Genomic DNA, 16,803 nt, shown 5'->3' on the forward strand with positions numbered 1-16,803 from the left:
ATAGTCTTACTACTTACTTTTATAATATCTACTTACTTTTTGTAAGTACTGTTTATAATGAGGAATTATCTTTATAAATTGTGTTTATTGAAAGATTCTCTCTTACTGTGGAAAAAGTAAGCCATAACAGGAAAAATAAAATAATAGTACAAAGTAGAAATGGCATATTATATATCATAGAACAAAGATCCAGTCTGTATTTCTGATTTTTTCAAACTTGTAATAATATGGTTGTAGAACATTGTTTTAAAAGGTCCTCATTACCATGTTTCAAGTTTTTTTTTTTTAATGCTATCAAAAACCTAAGCTGTCCAATATCAGAATTGGCTTATCAAAATAATAATGACTTAGATGGCAAAGTTTATTTATTGGGAAAAATAAAATAGAGCAAAGGAAATCCTCAACAAAATGAAAAGGCAACCTGTCAAATGAGAGAAATTATTTGCAAATCATGTATCTGCTAAGGGGCTAATATTCAAAATATTTAAAGAACTCATGCAATTTAATGCCAAAAAAACCAAACAATCTAATTTTTAAATGGACAGAAGATATTAATAAACATTTTTCCAAAGAAAATACACAGATGGCCAGCAGGTACATGAACAGATGCTGAACATCATTAATCACTGGGGAAATGTAAATTAACCTCATGAGTTATCACCTCATACCTGTTAGAATGGCTACTATAAAAAAGACAAGAAAGGGAATTCTCTGACAATCCAGTGGTTAAGACACGGGACTTTCACTGTCATGGCCTGAGTTTAATCCCTGGTTAGGAAACGAAGATCCCCTAAACCATGTGGTACAGCCGAAAAAAAAAAAGACAAGAAATAAGTGTTGGTGATAAAGTGGTGAAAAGAGAACCCTTGTGCACTGTTAATGGGAATGTAAATTGGTCCAGCAACTGTGCAAAATGGCATGGATGTTTCCCCAAAATTAAAAATAGAACTACCATAAGAACCAGCAATTCTACTTCTGCGTATTTGTCTGAGGAAAGCAAAAATTGTAACTTGAAAAGATATATGCACCTCTATGTTCATTGAGGGATTATTTATAGTAGTTGAGATATGGTAGCTACCTCTGTGACAATCTATGGATGAATGAAGAAGCTATGCTATATGTATGTATGCACACACATAAACAAACACAACAGAGTATTACTCAGCCATAAAGAAGAATGAGATCTTACCATTTATGACAGCACACATGGACCTCTAGGGGATTACAACAAGTGAAATAAGTCAAACAGAGAAAGATAAATACCATGTGATCTCTCTTATATGTGGAATCTAAAAAACAAAAACAAGCTTATAGATTTAGAGAACTAGTTGGTGGTTGCTAGAGGTTGGGGGTGGAGGTGTGAAAAATGGGTGAAGGATGTCAAAAAGAAAATTATAACAACAAGAACAATGAAAAGCCCACACATAGAGTTCTCAGAAGTATCTTTCTTGTTCTTTATCCAGATACTAACTTATGACTTTCTGTTAAGCTAGTATATCCCGTATTGGAATAAAATTCAGTTACTACAAGAAAACAGATCATAGCTAAAAACAAAACACAAATTCATTTAACTGTCATAAATTTATTGTTTTTAGAGTCAGATTTTGCAAAGTTTTTTAGCAATTGTCTAAAAAATTACTAGGAGAGGCCCTCACTGAGGGAAATCTGAGTACTAATCTGTATTGGTTTCATTTTAAAGAAAAAACAAAAACTATAGGAACAAGCCACATATTGAGGTTTTTAAAAAAATAAACTTTGTGTTTTGGAATAATTTTAGATTTACAGAAAAGCTGTAGAGATAGTACAAAGAGTTTTCATATTCCCTTCACTCGATTTCCCTCATTATTATAATCCTTTATTACTGTGGTACATTTGACATTATTTTCCAGTAGCAACCGCACCATTTTCCATTCCATCCAACAGTGTTCAAGGGTTCCAGTTTCTTCATATCCTTGTCAACACTTATCTTTTTTTTTTTTTTTAACAATAGGTAATACTATATTGTGGTTTTGATCTGCATTTCCTTGCAGGTTGGTGATTATAAGCATCTTTTCATATACTTTTTGTGCTTCTCTGATGAGCTCAGTTGGTAGAGAATGCACCTCTAATGCAGAAGACCCCGGTTCGCTTCCTGGGTTGGGAAGATCTGCTGGAGAAGGGATAGACTACCCACTCCAGTGTTCTTGGGCTTTCCTTGTGGCTCATCTGGTAAAGAATCCCCCTACAATGCGGGAGACCTGGATTCGATCCCTGGGTTGGGAAGATCTGCTAGAGAAGGAACGGCTACTCACTCCAGTATTCTGGCCTGGAGAATTCCATGGACTGTATAGCCCATGGGGTCTCAAAGAGTTGGACACAACTGAGCACCTTTCACTTTCATATACCTTGGCCATTTGTATGTCTTCTTTGAAGAAAGTTTTATTCAAGTCCTTTGTTCATTTTTTAGTTGGATTATTTGATTTTTTTGCTGTTGAGTTGTAGGAGTTTCATTTATATTTGAGTATTAATTCCTCATCAGATATGTGGTTTGAAAATATTGTCTCCAATTTCTTAGGTTACTTTTTAATGTCATTGATTATTTCCTTTGCTGTGCAGAAATTTTCTAGTTTGATGTAGTCCTCCTTGCTTATTTTTGCTTTTCTTGCCTTTTGTTATCCCTATAAGAGCCCAGTTATATTCTTTCCATGCAGATATCTAGTTCTCCCAACACCATTTATTGGAAAATCTATATTTTCTCTGTTGTATATTCTTGGCAGCTAGGTCAAAAATCGGTTGACTGTATATGTGTGGATTTATTTCACAGCCCTATATTCTGTTCCATTGATCTATGTGTCTGTTTTTATACCAGTATGATACTGTTCTAATTATTGAAGCTTTTGAAATCAGGAAATATAATCCCTCCAGCTTTGTTCTTCTTTCTCAAGATTGCTTTGACTATTTGGGGTCTTCTGTGGCTTCACATAAATTTTAGAATTTTAAAAACATTTCTATAAAAAAAAAAAGTCATTGGTATCTTGATAGGTATTGCCCTGAATCTGTAAATTACTTTGGATAGTATGGTCATTTTAATAATATTAGTCTTCCAACTCATGAACATAGAGTTTCTTTCATTTAAATTTTGTTTCATCAGTGCTTTATAGTTTTCAGTGTGCAGTTCTTTTGTGTACATTAATATCAATCTCCTGACTCTGTTTGAATTTTGTCAGATTTTCCATTCATGTTTTCTGTCTTTTCCAGGATCCAGTTCAGAGTACTGCATTGCACTTAGTTGTCACATCTCCCTAGTCTTTTCTGGTCTGTGACAGTGTCTTAGTCTTTATTTTTCATTACTTTGATAGTCTTGAGAAGTACTGGCCAGATGTCCTGTATAATGTTCCTCAGTATGGGTTTGTCTGATTTTTTTTTTTTCATTAGAGTGAGGTTCTGAGTGTTTGGAAAGAATACTATAGAAGTAAATATTCTTCTTTTTGCATCATGTTAAGGAGTATAGGATAGCCACATGATAACACTGTTGACATTAACCTTTATCTTTTGATTAAGATACTGTTTACAAGGTTTGTTTACTATAAAGTTACTATTTTTCCCTTTCCACACTTTATTCTTTAGAAGCAAGTCAGTAGATTCAGCCCACCCTCAAAGATCTCTTAAGAGAAAGGTATTATATATTATTTGCTGTTCTTTGAGAGAGATTTGTCTCTTCTCTATCATTTATTTGTTTATGACAGTATGGACTCATGTATATTTTATACTTTGAGTTATCACCCAATGCCATGTTGTTTATTTTCACACTCAAGTTATTCCAACTGTGGCCATTGGGAATTTTTTCACACTGGCTTCTGTATACCTTCATTGAAAATTTTTTCATTGAGTACTTCCTTTCTGTTACTACAGGGTGTTCATCTTATATTTTTATTGTACCCAGTATCAGCTATTTCTCCAAGGAATCCTGGTTTCTTTTGCTTGAGAAAAGTATTTGAAACCAAGATCTGGGTGTTTGGGTGTGCTTGTTCCTACCATGATGTCTTTGCTTCTAAGCCTTCTCAATGAACAAAGCTAAGTTATATATATGCATGTGAACTCACACTCATACAGTTTTGAATAATGAAGATAAACAACTTTCCATTTTAAACCTGCTCACTGAGGTTAGTCTAGTCAAAGCTGTGGTTTTTCCAGTATCCATGTATGGATGTGAGAGTTGGACCATAAAGAAAGCTGAGCACCAAAGAATTGATGCTTTTGAACTGTGTTGTTGGAGAAGACTCTTGAGAGTCCCTTGGTCAGCAAGGAGATCCAACCAGTCTATCCTAAAGGAAATCAGTCATGAAACTCTAGTAGTTTGGCCACCTGATATGAAGAACTGACTCATTGGAAAAGTCCCTGATGCTAGGAAAGATTGAAGGCAGGAAGAGAAGGGGATGACAGAGGATGAGATGGTTGGGTGGCATCACCAACTTTATGGACATGAGTTTGAGCAAGCTCCAGGAGTTGGTGAAGGACAGGGAAGCCTGGTGTGCTGCAGACCATGGGGTCGCAAAGAGTCAGACATGGCTGAGCAACTGAACTGAACTGAGGTTAGAGAAAAAAGCAACTCCTTCCTGAAGAGCTGCGTCTCAAGTGGTTATCAAGAGAGTGTGTTTCATTCTAAATATGAAGCCTAAAAATAGCATTCTTGGGAATAAAAATGATATTTTTGAGAGTACATCGCAGCTCCAAATATTTGCCATACCTCAATTCCAGATGAATGTGAATGAAATCATTTTTGCCACAGAGTGTTATAGCAATAAAAGGAATAAAATTTTTCTCACTGCAGCTCTTGCTGCTCACCTGAGAATGTAAGTATTAGATTTTTTTTTAATTTTTTTAAATTTTATTTTATTTTTAAACTTTACATAATTGTATTAGTTTTGCCAAATATCAAAATGAATCCATCACAGGTATACATGTGCTCCCCAACCTGAACCGTCCTCCCTCCTCCCTCCCCATACCATCCCTCTGGGTCGTCCCAGTGCACTAGCCCCAAGCATCCAGTATCATGCATTGAACCTGGACTGGCATCTCGTTTCATACATGATATTTTACATGTACGGCACAACTACTCAGCCTGTGCTCTGGAGCTCACAAGCTGCAACTTCTGAGCCCACATGTTGCAACTATTGAAGCCTGAAGACTTTGGAGCCTGTGCCCCACAACAAGAAAAGCCACTGCAATGAGAAGCCTATGCACTGCATCCAGAGAGTAGCCCCTGCTCGCCACAACTTGAGAAAAGCCTACACAGCAACAAAGACTCAGCAAATACATAATTTTAAAAAATCGTGTGAACACAAAACTTGATTATTTCAGACCTGTTTTCCACGGAGCCTAAGTTGAGGTACATTCTAAATCTAATACATGTTCTTTTACCTAACCCTCTAACTTGCTTAATATAGAACCTACATTTAGTATACATAGCATTCGTTGTTGTTGTTTAGTTGCTAAGTCATGCCCGACTCTTTTGCGCCCCTGTGGATTGTAACCCACCAGGCTCCTCTGTCCATGGGATTTCCCAGGCAAGAATACTGGAGTGGGTTTCCATTCCCTTCTCCAGGGGATCTTCCCAACCCAGGGACTGAACCCAGGTCTCCTGCTTGACAGGTGGATTCTCTACTACTGACCCACCTGGGAAGCCCTTATGCTCTTTCACAATTGTTCTTAAGTGTGTATGTGTTTAGCTTTTAAATTATCTTCTACACTATTTTTTGATCTTTTCTACTGTGGTTAAAAACACTGGTAATGATTTTGATGTATTCCTTAGTAATGTTCTTTCAGTCACTGTGCCTCTCTCTCTGAAAATTCCATCCAGCTGTCAGAGATAGCTGTGTAATTATAATAATTCTGTAATTGTGCTCTTTAGAGCTTTGCAGACAGTGGGAGGAGGTGATGGAGCAAGTGTGCTTCTGCCCGTGGTTCTATGCTCACCGCCCGCATTTCATTCCAACCAACCCACACCCCCTTTGAAGAAGCAGATGATAAACTTTGTGAGAAAGATTATTTCATATTTCCAAAAGTAATGTAATAATTTCATATTCCATGTGAGTGACTTGTTGAAGGATGTTGATATATTTTTGTACATTCAGACACATAAAAATGATTGTTATCTTTCCGTTTGTATTTTAGCTGTCATTTTTGTTGTTATTATCTAGAGATTTCCTAAAAATAACATAAGCCCTTAAAAATATTCTGTGTGATAGTAAATGGGATCTGTGTTCCCACCATTAGAACATTAATTTGAACCAGCCATATGAAATTTCTGTGTTTTTAGGTCATACGTGTTTTTGTTTTCTTGTTGTTCAGTCACTCAGTTGTGTCCGACTTTTTGTGACCCCATGGACTGCAGCACACCAGGCTTCCCTCTCCTTCACCATCTCCCAGAGTTTGTGCAAACCCATGCCCATGGAGTCGGGCTGCCATCCAACTATCGCATGCTCTGCTGCACCCTTTTCCTCCTGCCTTCAATCTTTGCCAGCATCAAGGTCTTTTCCAATGAGTTAGTTCTTCGTATCATAGGGGCAGTTTCATATGATTCTAATGCATTTCTCTCTGTGACCCAATGGAAAGAAGAGGTTGTTAATGAAGAAAATAACTTACCCTTGGATTTTAAAATATTGTGTTTATCCTGTTTCTGGTTAATGTACAGGGCCAGAAATGCCAGTGTTTAGCATTATTTAATTAATTCAATTAAATTCTTATTAAATAACTTATTTATACTGTAAAAAAGTTCAATTTAATAACTTATTTATACTGTAATAATACTTAATCATGTTAAATAAAAACAAACCCCCTTACATCTATCCTGGAGCACTTGTTCAAGCTCTTTCTATTGATGTCTTCTATAGGAGGTCTGATAAAATAAGGTGAACTCACCTAGCCACCTTATTTGATATTTGTTTCCATCTTTGCAGAATAATGAATAGATTCTATGAAGACTGAAACTATAGCTTCATGACAAAGCTAAGAATAACATAAGAGTTTTCCTCCTGCTGTTCATTTTATTAACCAAACAGAGTAATCAGACTGTCAATCTATCTGACCTTGTAAGAAGTTAACCTACCCAAAATGCTTCATTTATAACCCAGGGAAACTTCATCATATATTGCTTATACCTTAGGAAAAGAAAATATTAACATTTTCTACTTTTAACTCTTCACTTAGTAAATTTATAATCAATTTCTTATACAAAGGTGGAGTTAATGACTTGCAATCAATTTTATGCACATTGAAAATTTTTTATTTACTTGGAGTAGGTTGAGCTGAATTCACCCACATTCACCCAATTCAAAGGTGAATTATGTAGGCACTATTGAGTGGTATTTATACTTTTACAAAATGAGAGAATCAGTGTAGTTAATAGCTAGGGCTCCTTTTTCCTGTTTGAAGATAATTGATTTCTTTAGTGCACAGATACTGATGAATCACAATAGATGTGATCGATCACAGCATATGGTAGTCATAGCTGGATTGTCTTGGAGGCCTGGTATTGTGTTTAAAGTTGTTAGATGGTGGTGGTGGGTGGGACACAATTTGTTAGAGAGGGGAAGGGGATGCTTCTCATGAGGAAGAATTTTAATTATAGTTACCTGGATTGATTAGTGATGAGGCCTCATCACTACTTGTCAGTGGAACATCACCCCTGATCCTGATGCAGGCCATGTGACCGATTCTGCAATGAGACTGAGCAGGGATGCTGTGAGGGCAGCAAAGAGAGGTCCCTAATCTGTCTTGTTGATGGGTTGGGGCAGAGGCATGTGGATGCTTCCTGGGAGACCTCAATCAGGATTGTTACGTAAAGGGTGATCTGGAGTACCCTTGATAGAATGAGGGTGGAGCCTTACAGCATAGTGTGAAGCCATATGTGGTAGACCAGAAACTCACTATTCCTGGAATAAACATGGGAACTGGGGTGTAAGGAGATGAGGAGGGTCCAGGCCAGGCCATCATAGTTTGTATGCCAGACTGAGTGATGTGCTTAGGCTTTACCCTGAAGCACTGGGGAACTAGTGAAGAGTCTTAAGCAGAGGAATGATATAAAATGCTAATTTTAGGAAGATTATTTTTGAGTTTGTGAGTTGGAAAGATTTGAGAAGGTCAAGGGGCTTCTCTGGTGGCTCAGACGGTAAAGAATCTGCCTGCAATGCAGGACATCTGGGTTCAATCCTTGGGTTGGGAAGATCTCCTGGAGGAGGGCATGGCCACCCACTCCAGTATTCTTGCCTGGAGAATCCCTATGGACAGAGGAGCCTGGCAAGCTACAGTCCATGGGGTCGCAAAGAATCAGACATCACTGAGAGACTAAGCACAGCATAGCACCAAGGTCAAGGCTGGACACAGGTTGACTAGTAGGGATGTTATACCACCACTTGGGAAGAAGTCTTAAAGATCTTATCTAGATAAGAAATGATCAAATTCAAGAAATATTGTGATTGAATGACGCATTGATTGTACATAGATAGTGAAGGAGAAGCAAGAGATAGGAACATTTCTGATTCAGACCCTGAGATGGTTGGCCACTAACTGAAACAGGAAGTTTGTTAACAGATGAGATTTGCCTTGAAAAATATGCTTAATTTAGTTTGGACTATACTGAGTTGAGGCATGAATAATTAACATACTATAATAGAAGTTTTTAGTTCTCACTCCCATAGGACCAGATGAGTATTCCTCATTGGCAGACAGCTGTCTTCTGTTCAGGGATTGAGATTTCTTGTGTTCTGTGGCTGCACCATCTTCAACATGTAGTTTGTAGAAAGGGGAAAAACATGGAACCTTGTTCTTGGAAGATTTTATGGTCCAGTCCTGGAAGTATTATATATCACTTTCACCCTGTTCCATTCATCGGTCAGAGATATCCATATGATGAACCCTAACTCAAGGAAGGCTGGGAAATGTAGCCAATTGCCAAGAAACAAGAGGAAATTATTTTGGGAATCAGCCAATAGATTGGGCCACAGGGTTGGCTGGTGGATATTGAAATCCGAAACTCAGAGCAAAGATTTGAGCTGAAATGTGGTTTTAGAAACATCAAAGATGGAGTGATTTATATCATGAGCACACAGATGAAGTCACTCATGGAGAACAAGTAGTGACAAGAGCAGGAGCCCAAGGGTAGAGGTTTTAAGTTGGCCAACACACAAAGCTGGTGTGGGAAAAAGGATGCGAAAAGGGGGCCTGAAAGAGAGTAGGAGGTGTTTTATGAACCATGGAAGCCAATGAGTATAGAGAGTGTTCAGAAGTTGGTGGACAAGAGTGTAAAATGTCATGGAAAGGCCCAGGAATGTATAAAATAAACCCTCAGTGTTACTGAATCAAATGATTAAATATTAGAGAAGGGATGGAGTAGTTCTCACTTCAAAGGCATGATCAAGACAGAAATCGGACCTCAGTGTATTGAAGAATCTACAGAGAGGGGGATAATTGATGAAACAAGATCTCAGAGAGAACAGGAGCAAGGGTGCTTACTAAAATGAAATTTTGAGTTTATTCAAGTACTGCTTTTTATATAATGCTTTTCTGTTCAGCCCATATTATGATTGATAACTGATATTTGTTACAAGCAATTTTGTCAATTTACTTAGCAGTAGAGACTATTATTTCATTTCTAGTTAAATATTAATTGGTTTACATGATCAATTCACCTGTCCTGGGAAATATACATTAATCTTAGAGAAGAAAGTCACATTTTTCTTGGTTTTGAATACAAAGTATAACAGAAAAGAGAAATATTCTGCTGTACTTCTGTTATAACTTTGCTAAGTTAACGCAAAATTTAAATCTTTTATAACCTTTCTCTCTTTGTTTAAACAATGTTGATTATGTTTTTTACTTTCCCTCTATCCTGCACTTTAGCTGGAAACATGTTTAGAGGCCCTTTTCTTTCCTAGAACATTTTTTAATAATGGGGAACTGAGATAGAAATAAAGAAGCTTACTTTTGGATTGAGATGGATTCTTAATGTTCTGATATTTAATACTGAACAACAAACCCTAGCTTTATTAATAAATAACAGCTATCTTTCCCTTTTTCTTACACTTGATTCACATTTTTCAGTGGGGCACATAGCATTAGTTTAAAATGCTTTAAAAATTGTTTCTGTAGATTGTACATTGTTTCTTACTTAACAGAATATTTAGAGGTAACAGATCTGAAAATAAGCCATTACTTTTATATACTAATGCTAAAGATGATGGCAAGAATCATTTTCAATATGTTTTATGTTTTATTTTAAATGGTATTTTAACCATTTCCTTCACTTTTCTTCAGAATTCTGATATTAGGAAATAGGATCAAAGTAAATAAAAATGTGTTTAAAATATTTATTTTGGTTTAAATATATTTCCTAGGGAAAAAAGGTAGATGATCATATTCATTTTTTATTCCTAATTCTTTAGTTCCTCGTTCATAATAGACCCCGGAAATATTTGTGAATGGAGGATAACACTTGAGTCAGTATCTTTTTCGAAAAGTTTTATAACTGTCGTATTAAATAATACAGATTGCAGCATTCTAGTGCATTTTATTTCAGTATTCTTTTCATACTTGATGTCAGAGTCAATCCATAAAATGAGCTGGCTATGAAGTGAGTATCCAGCAATCATCTCCCCATTATGCTAGCCAGAATGCATTTCAGAACTAAAGTTGCCCCATTCAAGAAATGTGTATTTGCTGATGAGATTCTAAAGAAAGCCACACTTTGTGTCACCCTGGCCCAGTATTTCAATCGTGCCCAGAATCTCTTCTTTATTATAGGCCTGTTTTTCTCTAAATACCACTTTCTCTCTTGTGATTTATTTAAAAGTGTATTTTTAGCTCCTTAACCTCTCTGTTTTATCAGCTTTTTATTTTGTATATTGAATAGGATATAGGGTTTCTAGGAGGGAGATGAAGATGTAGATGAGATCTGTATTTCAACTCTATCAAGTGTCAAGCAGTGTGTAGGACACTTGGATAAACAGGTAATTACAGTGCCTAGGACAGTCACACCCCTCCCCGCCAGAAGAGCAGTGGTACAACGTCTCCTTAAGAGGCCTCAGGTCCCCCACTGTTGTGCAGCTGTAACAGTTAGTTCTGTTTCTGTGCAGAATTCTGTCCCTTACATAGAACTGTTTTGGACAACACATCATTTTATTAGTCACACTAGCTGATGTAAGAGATAAGCCTCCTGACTTCAGTGGTTTAGCATCTTATATGTTTATTTTTCACTTGTATTGAACAATGCAGTTTGTTTCTGAATAAGTGGGCTCTGCTCCACATGGTCATTGAAGGACCCAGGCTGAAGGAAGCTCAGTCATCTATGATGTCAATGTCCAGATTGTAGAACTTGAAGGAGCATGAAGGATTCTATGTGAGAGGTTTTTATGGGCCAGAACCTGAAACTACAGATGTCTCCTCCCTCTCTTCCGTTGTCTAGCACTCAGGCACATGTCTTCCCCAGCTGCAGTAGAGAAATGGGATATTCAAGTAGTTGAGTCCCAGAAGAGTGCCTGCTGAGTGGGGTTGAAAGACTGTGTTGAATTTCCCACCTGCTTCAGAGAGTATGTCTTACATAACTGTTTTTTTTTTTTCTGCTGGTATAGATAGAATAAGTTGTTTTCCTTTAGTAATTGATTCTGTTTCAGAAATCACTTGGGACTTGAAATGGAAGGAAATGTTGTATTTTCTTTTTCTAGTACAATGAACTTACTTAAAAAATATGAAAACAAACATTTGAAGGTTTTTCCTGTTAACCTGCTAGAATGCTTTCCCTTAGGAGTCACTGCTGTTCTCTTTCCCATTTGCCAGACTGCTTTTGTGAAGCATCTCTTCTGTGACACCCCCCTGCCCCAGCCTCTTCCTCCCATTCCTGCCTCTCCAGGCACAGTTAGCATTTGCATCTTCAGTGTTCTGCTAGAGCTTGAACATACCTATGTTAGTTGAAGCCATTCATCCACTTATTCATCTGAGCACCTATAATGTAGTAATAATAATAATAAATAATACAATGACAGAAAGAAAAGGAGAGTTGACATTCACTATGATAGAATTGCATACCGAATAGTGCCAAGGACACAGGGAAGAGGCACTTAGCTCTGCCTTGGGATGAGGGAGAGGTGGAGAATGCTTCTTTTACAGGGAAGAAGTTTGGTTCCAGTCTCTTTAATTACACAAGGATGCTTTCCCTTCCCTCAGTGGTGAAATTTATGAGGAAAGAAGCCTGTCTTGATCATCTCTAACTCTAGCACCCAGTACTGTCAGGCTTATGTTAGACACTCAGGAAACTGAATTGACTGACTCAGGAAACTGAATATGTAAGTCGGTGAACTTACAAACTTTTGTTTATTCCACAGTTTTCATACATTATTTCATCCATTCCTCACAACAGCTTTATGGTATGGCAGATATTCTTATTCCTGAATTATGAAGAATGAGCCCAAATTCAGAGAGATTTGTGCGTGTACATGCTACGTCGCGTCAGTCGTGTCCAATTCTTTGCCACCCCATGGACTGTAGCCGTGGACTGTAGGCTCCTCTGTCCATGGGATTCTCCAGGCACAATACTGGAGTGGGTTCCCATGCCCTCCTCAGGGGATCATGACCCAGGGATTGAACCTGTCTCTTGGTGTTTTGCACACGACACATGATGGGTTAATAGATCTCCGGTGTTCTGCACTTAATCTTGTGCATTTTTCACTCTTGGAAACCAATGTGTAAGTTTCAGAATAGTGCTTTGAAACATAGCATGTGCTTTGAGGACAGAACATTAGATCACTTGAATTCCTTTGCATGATGAAGGCTGTTCATTTACATTGAGTCAGGGGGTAAAGTTCTTTTTAAGAGAAACAAAGAGCTAGTTCTTTCCGACATGTTTTCTAGCTCTTCATATTCCTGCCAGCACAGTGTTATGTGCTTAGTTGGTACTCTGTAAGTCTTTCTTAAATAATTGACAGGGGTTTAAAATACATACATCAGATTCACTTAAAATGGACAAGCTTCTTTTTAGAGGCTGTCATAAACTTTTACCAGTATCATTGTGTCACAATGGACAAAATTGGACTGTGGTATATTCTAATTCAAATAATTCTGTTTTAATTCAAGGAACGTTTAACACACTAACTTAGCCTCCGGTTTTCTTTGGCTTTCTCATTCTTTGGCACTTACACTCTTAGTCTGCCCAAGGACACCGTGTGCGGAAGCTCAGACTGGCTGGATATTCTTACCACAGCAGTTTGAGATATTTTAAAATGGACTAGCTTTAGTGTCTTCTGATGCTTTAAAAAATCTCAAACTTCTAAGAATTGGAGTTTATGATAGACATTCATTGCTTCCATCTATAACTTTCATATTTTGTACCATAACGTATCAGTGTTCTCTACAGAAATATTATGATGTGGTGCTTAACTTATTAAAATTGCCGTCAAGTAAGGTTGAAGGCATGACTTATAGAAATATAAAATTATACATTTCTACATGGATATTCTGCTTCATCGCAATCTTAATGTCTGAAGACAGACTCATTTGGTCTCTTCTACTCCTTTCTTGCTCCACTCTCCAACCATTGCCATGCTTCTCATGTCATTTAGTGACAAGCTCCAAACCACGAAGATATCCTGACTACTTACTCCCTTCTTTTCTGTTTCCTAATTCATGTTCATGCAGTGTTGCATTGACCTCTGAAATTTCTGAAACCAGGGTATTTGAGACTGTTTTAAAGCCAGCTGTGAGTGTGTGGCCTAATCTCCTTAAAGCTATGAAATTAGGGGAAAGGAGCCGAGAGCCCTGTAACCATTTATTGTCAAATCAGCAAGAGGACTTGTATGAAAAAATATATTAAATTTTCAAGAGGTTTCGGTGTTAGAAACATTTCTCGTCAGTCTACTTGAGTAAGAATTTATTTCATCATCTCTGGAAGCACTTGCTTTTTCCAAAATTCTATAACCAGGAGACAGACTAGACAATGGGAATTATTCAGAGTATATGGCACAGAGAAGGTGGTTGGTAAATGTTTAATGAATGAGGAGCTGGACAGATGACCACCAATAGAATTGTCTTGATGAAAGGATCCTGAACTGTGCTTTTGTTTTCCGTTTTTGCTTCACAGAAATACATACTTTTGTTTTGGTTTATTTTTGTAAGAGCAAGAGGAGTGCCAAGTTTTAGAAAGACAGACCCACCTTTCATATTAATCATTACTAGGGAAACACCACTAATGCATTAGTTTGTTACCTAGTGGCATTGAATCTGCAGGACAGCCAAGAGAGTGCTTTAGAAAGGGTCTGTGATTGAAGACTCAGTGGTGCCAGTTGTATGTTTAAAAAGAAAGAAATGAATGTCAGGGGTATATAGATTTTCATCTCCTATTATTCTGATAGTAGTAATGTGCCCAGAATTTTGGAAAGATTCTTGAGGCTTTTCTTATCCACTGATTGCCTTATTGCTAATATTTCTTTGATGTAATAATGTTAGCTATATTTAATAAATGTGACATAGTAATATTTATCCTGAACTTATCCTTCAGCCACAGAATAATAGAGAACAACAGAATATTAAGGTGATAAAGTTCAAGTACTAAGCAATGAAGGTCAATGAGTTTTTCTGATTAATTATTCCAGCAACTTCTTGTAAGTTAATTTTGTTGCACCACATACTGAAAGGTTGAAAGAGAATTACTTCTTATTTTTTGTTTGTTTTGCAGGGAAAGATGGTGAAAGGAATGGGAGGGGCTATGGATCTAGTGTCCAGTGCCAGAACCAAAGTAGTGGTCACCATGGAACATTCTGCAAAGGTAAGGAGGGCTGCTTTTGGAAATTCACACTGGGCTGTGACTGTGGTTTTTATTGTTTGCTCTGGATCACTCAACTTGATAGTATTTATATTTTATAGCAAAACATTGCAGATAAAGACAATTATTTATTATCATTCAGCTAAATGGTTGTTTAACTTTGAAGCAAACATCAGGGCATTCTTTGATTATTTGCCTCACGTGCACATTAAAGGTAAAAGCTATAATGTCTTCAGAGGCAGTGAAAAGATGTTAGGGAAGAGGTGTTGATTCCGGTTTGTAGATATTTTTAATTTTGGGGCCACACCCAGCGGCATGAGGGATATTAGTTCCCCAACCGGGAATTGAACTCGTTCTGCCAGACAGTGGAAGCTCAGTGTCCTAACCACTGGACTGCCAGTGAATTCTGATTTAGGTTTAAAGATGGTTATAGTGGTTGTATTTCTGTGAAAAATGAAAATGCAACAGAATGTGGGTTTTTAAAAGCAGTTATTTTCATGTGGTTAATGTGGCCTTTTACCAAGGCTGTGGAGGTGCCATTTTGAGAAGGTGTTAGAAAATGATGGACTTGGTAACAGCAAGTGGTCTATTCTGAAGAATATTACACTTCTATTTTGATAAATTATTCAGTGTTTATTGAATGCCTGTTCTGTGTTGGGCACTGCTGGAATTTGGCTGTGACTAAAAATGGACAAGAATCCTTGACCTCGTGGTGTGTGATTAATGATGATGATGATGTCATTATCCTACAATGGTGATGGCTTCCATTCATTGAGCTTACTGTGCTCCAAAGGCACACTAAGCTCTGTGTGTGTTTGCCTGTACAAGCCCATGAGCTTGATACAGGTATTTGTTGTGGGTCCAGAAACAGAGTTTCAGTGGAGTTAAGTACTTGCCTGAGGTCACATAACTAGTGGAACTGAGATTAGTCCTGATACCTCTGACTTTGAGGCCCAGTCTTCTAAATACCAAGCTATCAGTATGACTTGCTTTCTTATTCCTTTCTTATTTGTATTTGAACCAGCTGAGCTTAATTGCCTTCCTGACCTGAATCCCTGGGCTTCTGATAATTTGCAAAGTTGATATTGAGTGACGAGTACGCTTTTCACTCTCTATGCCCTCTGCTCATTCTCCTTTAAAAGTCTTACTTTTGAAACAAAAACTATTTTCACCTTGTTGTTGTTGTTCAGTCGCCAAATTGTGTCCGACTCTTTGCGACTCCGTGGACTGCAGCACGCCAGGCTTCCCTGTCCTTCACTATCTCCCAGATTTTGTTCAAACTCATGTCCATTGAACCAGTGATGCCATTCAGCTATCTTGCCCTCTGTCGTCCCCTTCTCCTCCTGCCCTCAATCTTTCCTAGCATCAGGGTCTTTTCCTTGATACCTGCTATTTTGAGTGGAAGTGATAGTTCATTTTCACTTTTTTTATTTGGTGATGAAGTATTGGAGAGCCTGGATCTGAAAGATTTGCATTTGACTTGCTTCCCATGGGGAGTTCTGTTACAGAATGATGTGTGTCATGAAGCAGTTTCATTGTGAAAACTGTAATAAATACAAAATTATAAATTGCTTAGTAAACACTGAAAACTGAGCAGTGAAGCCTAAATATGGAACAATAGAAATGAAACCAACACAGGTGACTTCTGAGCAGTGCCTTGCAAAAAGCATCCAAAATACTCCATTTCAGAGACAAAGGAATGCCAAGCACGCAGATCAAATCCAAAGTTTTTCCAGAACATAATGTCTGTTTGGAGGAAACTCTTGCCGACTTTCCTTTTGTTGTTCCTTCAGTGTTGACGCATAGGCAGTGAAGTCCGACTCATTTCAGATTATTTTTGTGCATTCGTTTTCAAAACATTGGGCCTGTATTTAGCAAATTCTCTCTCTCTCACTTCTCTTTTCCCCCTAAACTGTTTTCTTTCTCCTCAGCTGGAATTTTTGATAGAGGAAACATGGCACTTCAAACTTCTGATTAGTCCCTTATTAAAGCTTTTCATAGAAGGAAGATACTCT

General features: G+C 37.5%; 1 protein-coding gene across 1 annotated transcript in view; it reads left to right on the plus strand.

Annotated features, from left to right (window-relative positions):
* OXCT1 (3-oxoacid CoA-transferase 1) overlaps nucleotides 1–16,803 on the plus strand; it is a 167,464-nt gene that overhangs the window by 122,121 nt on the left and 28,540 nt on the right. Inside the window, 1 exon segment of the mRNA NM_001076070.2 lies at nucleotides 14,702–14,791. Within this exon segment, the coding sequence (NP_001069538.1) occupies nucleotides 14,702–14,791 (90 nt within the window).

This window comes from Bos taurus, chromosome 20 (genome assembly GCF_002263795.3).
Source record: "Bos taurus isolate L1 Dominette 01449 registration number 42190680 breed Hereford chromosome 20, ARS-UCD2.0, whole genome shotgun sequence".
Classification (NCBI taxonomy): domain Eukaryota; kingdom Metazoa; phylum Chordata; class Mammalia; order Artiodactyla; family Bovidae; genus Bos; species Bos taurus.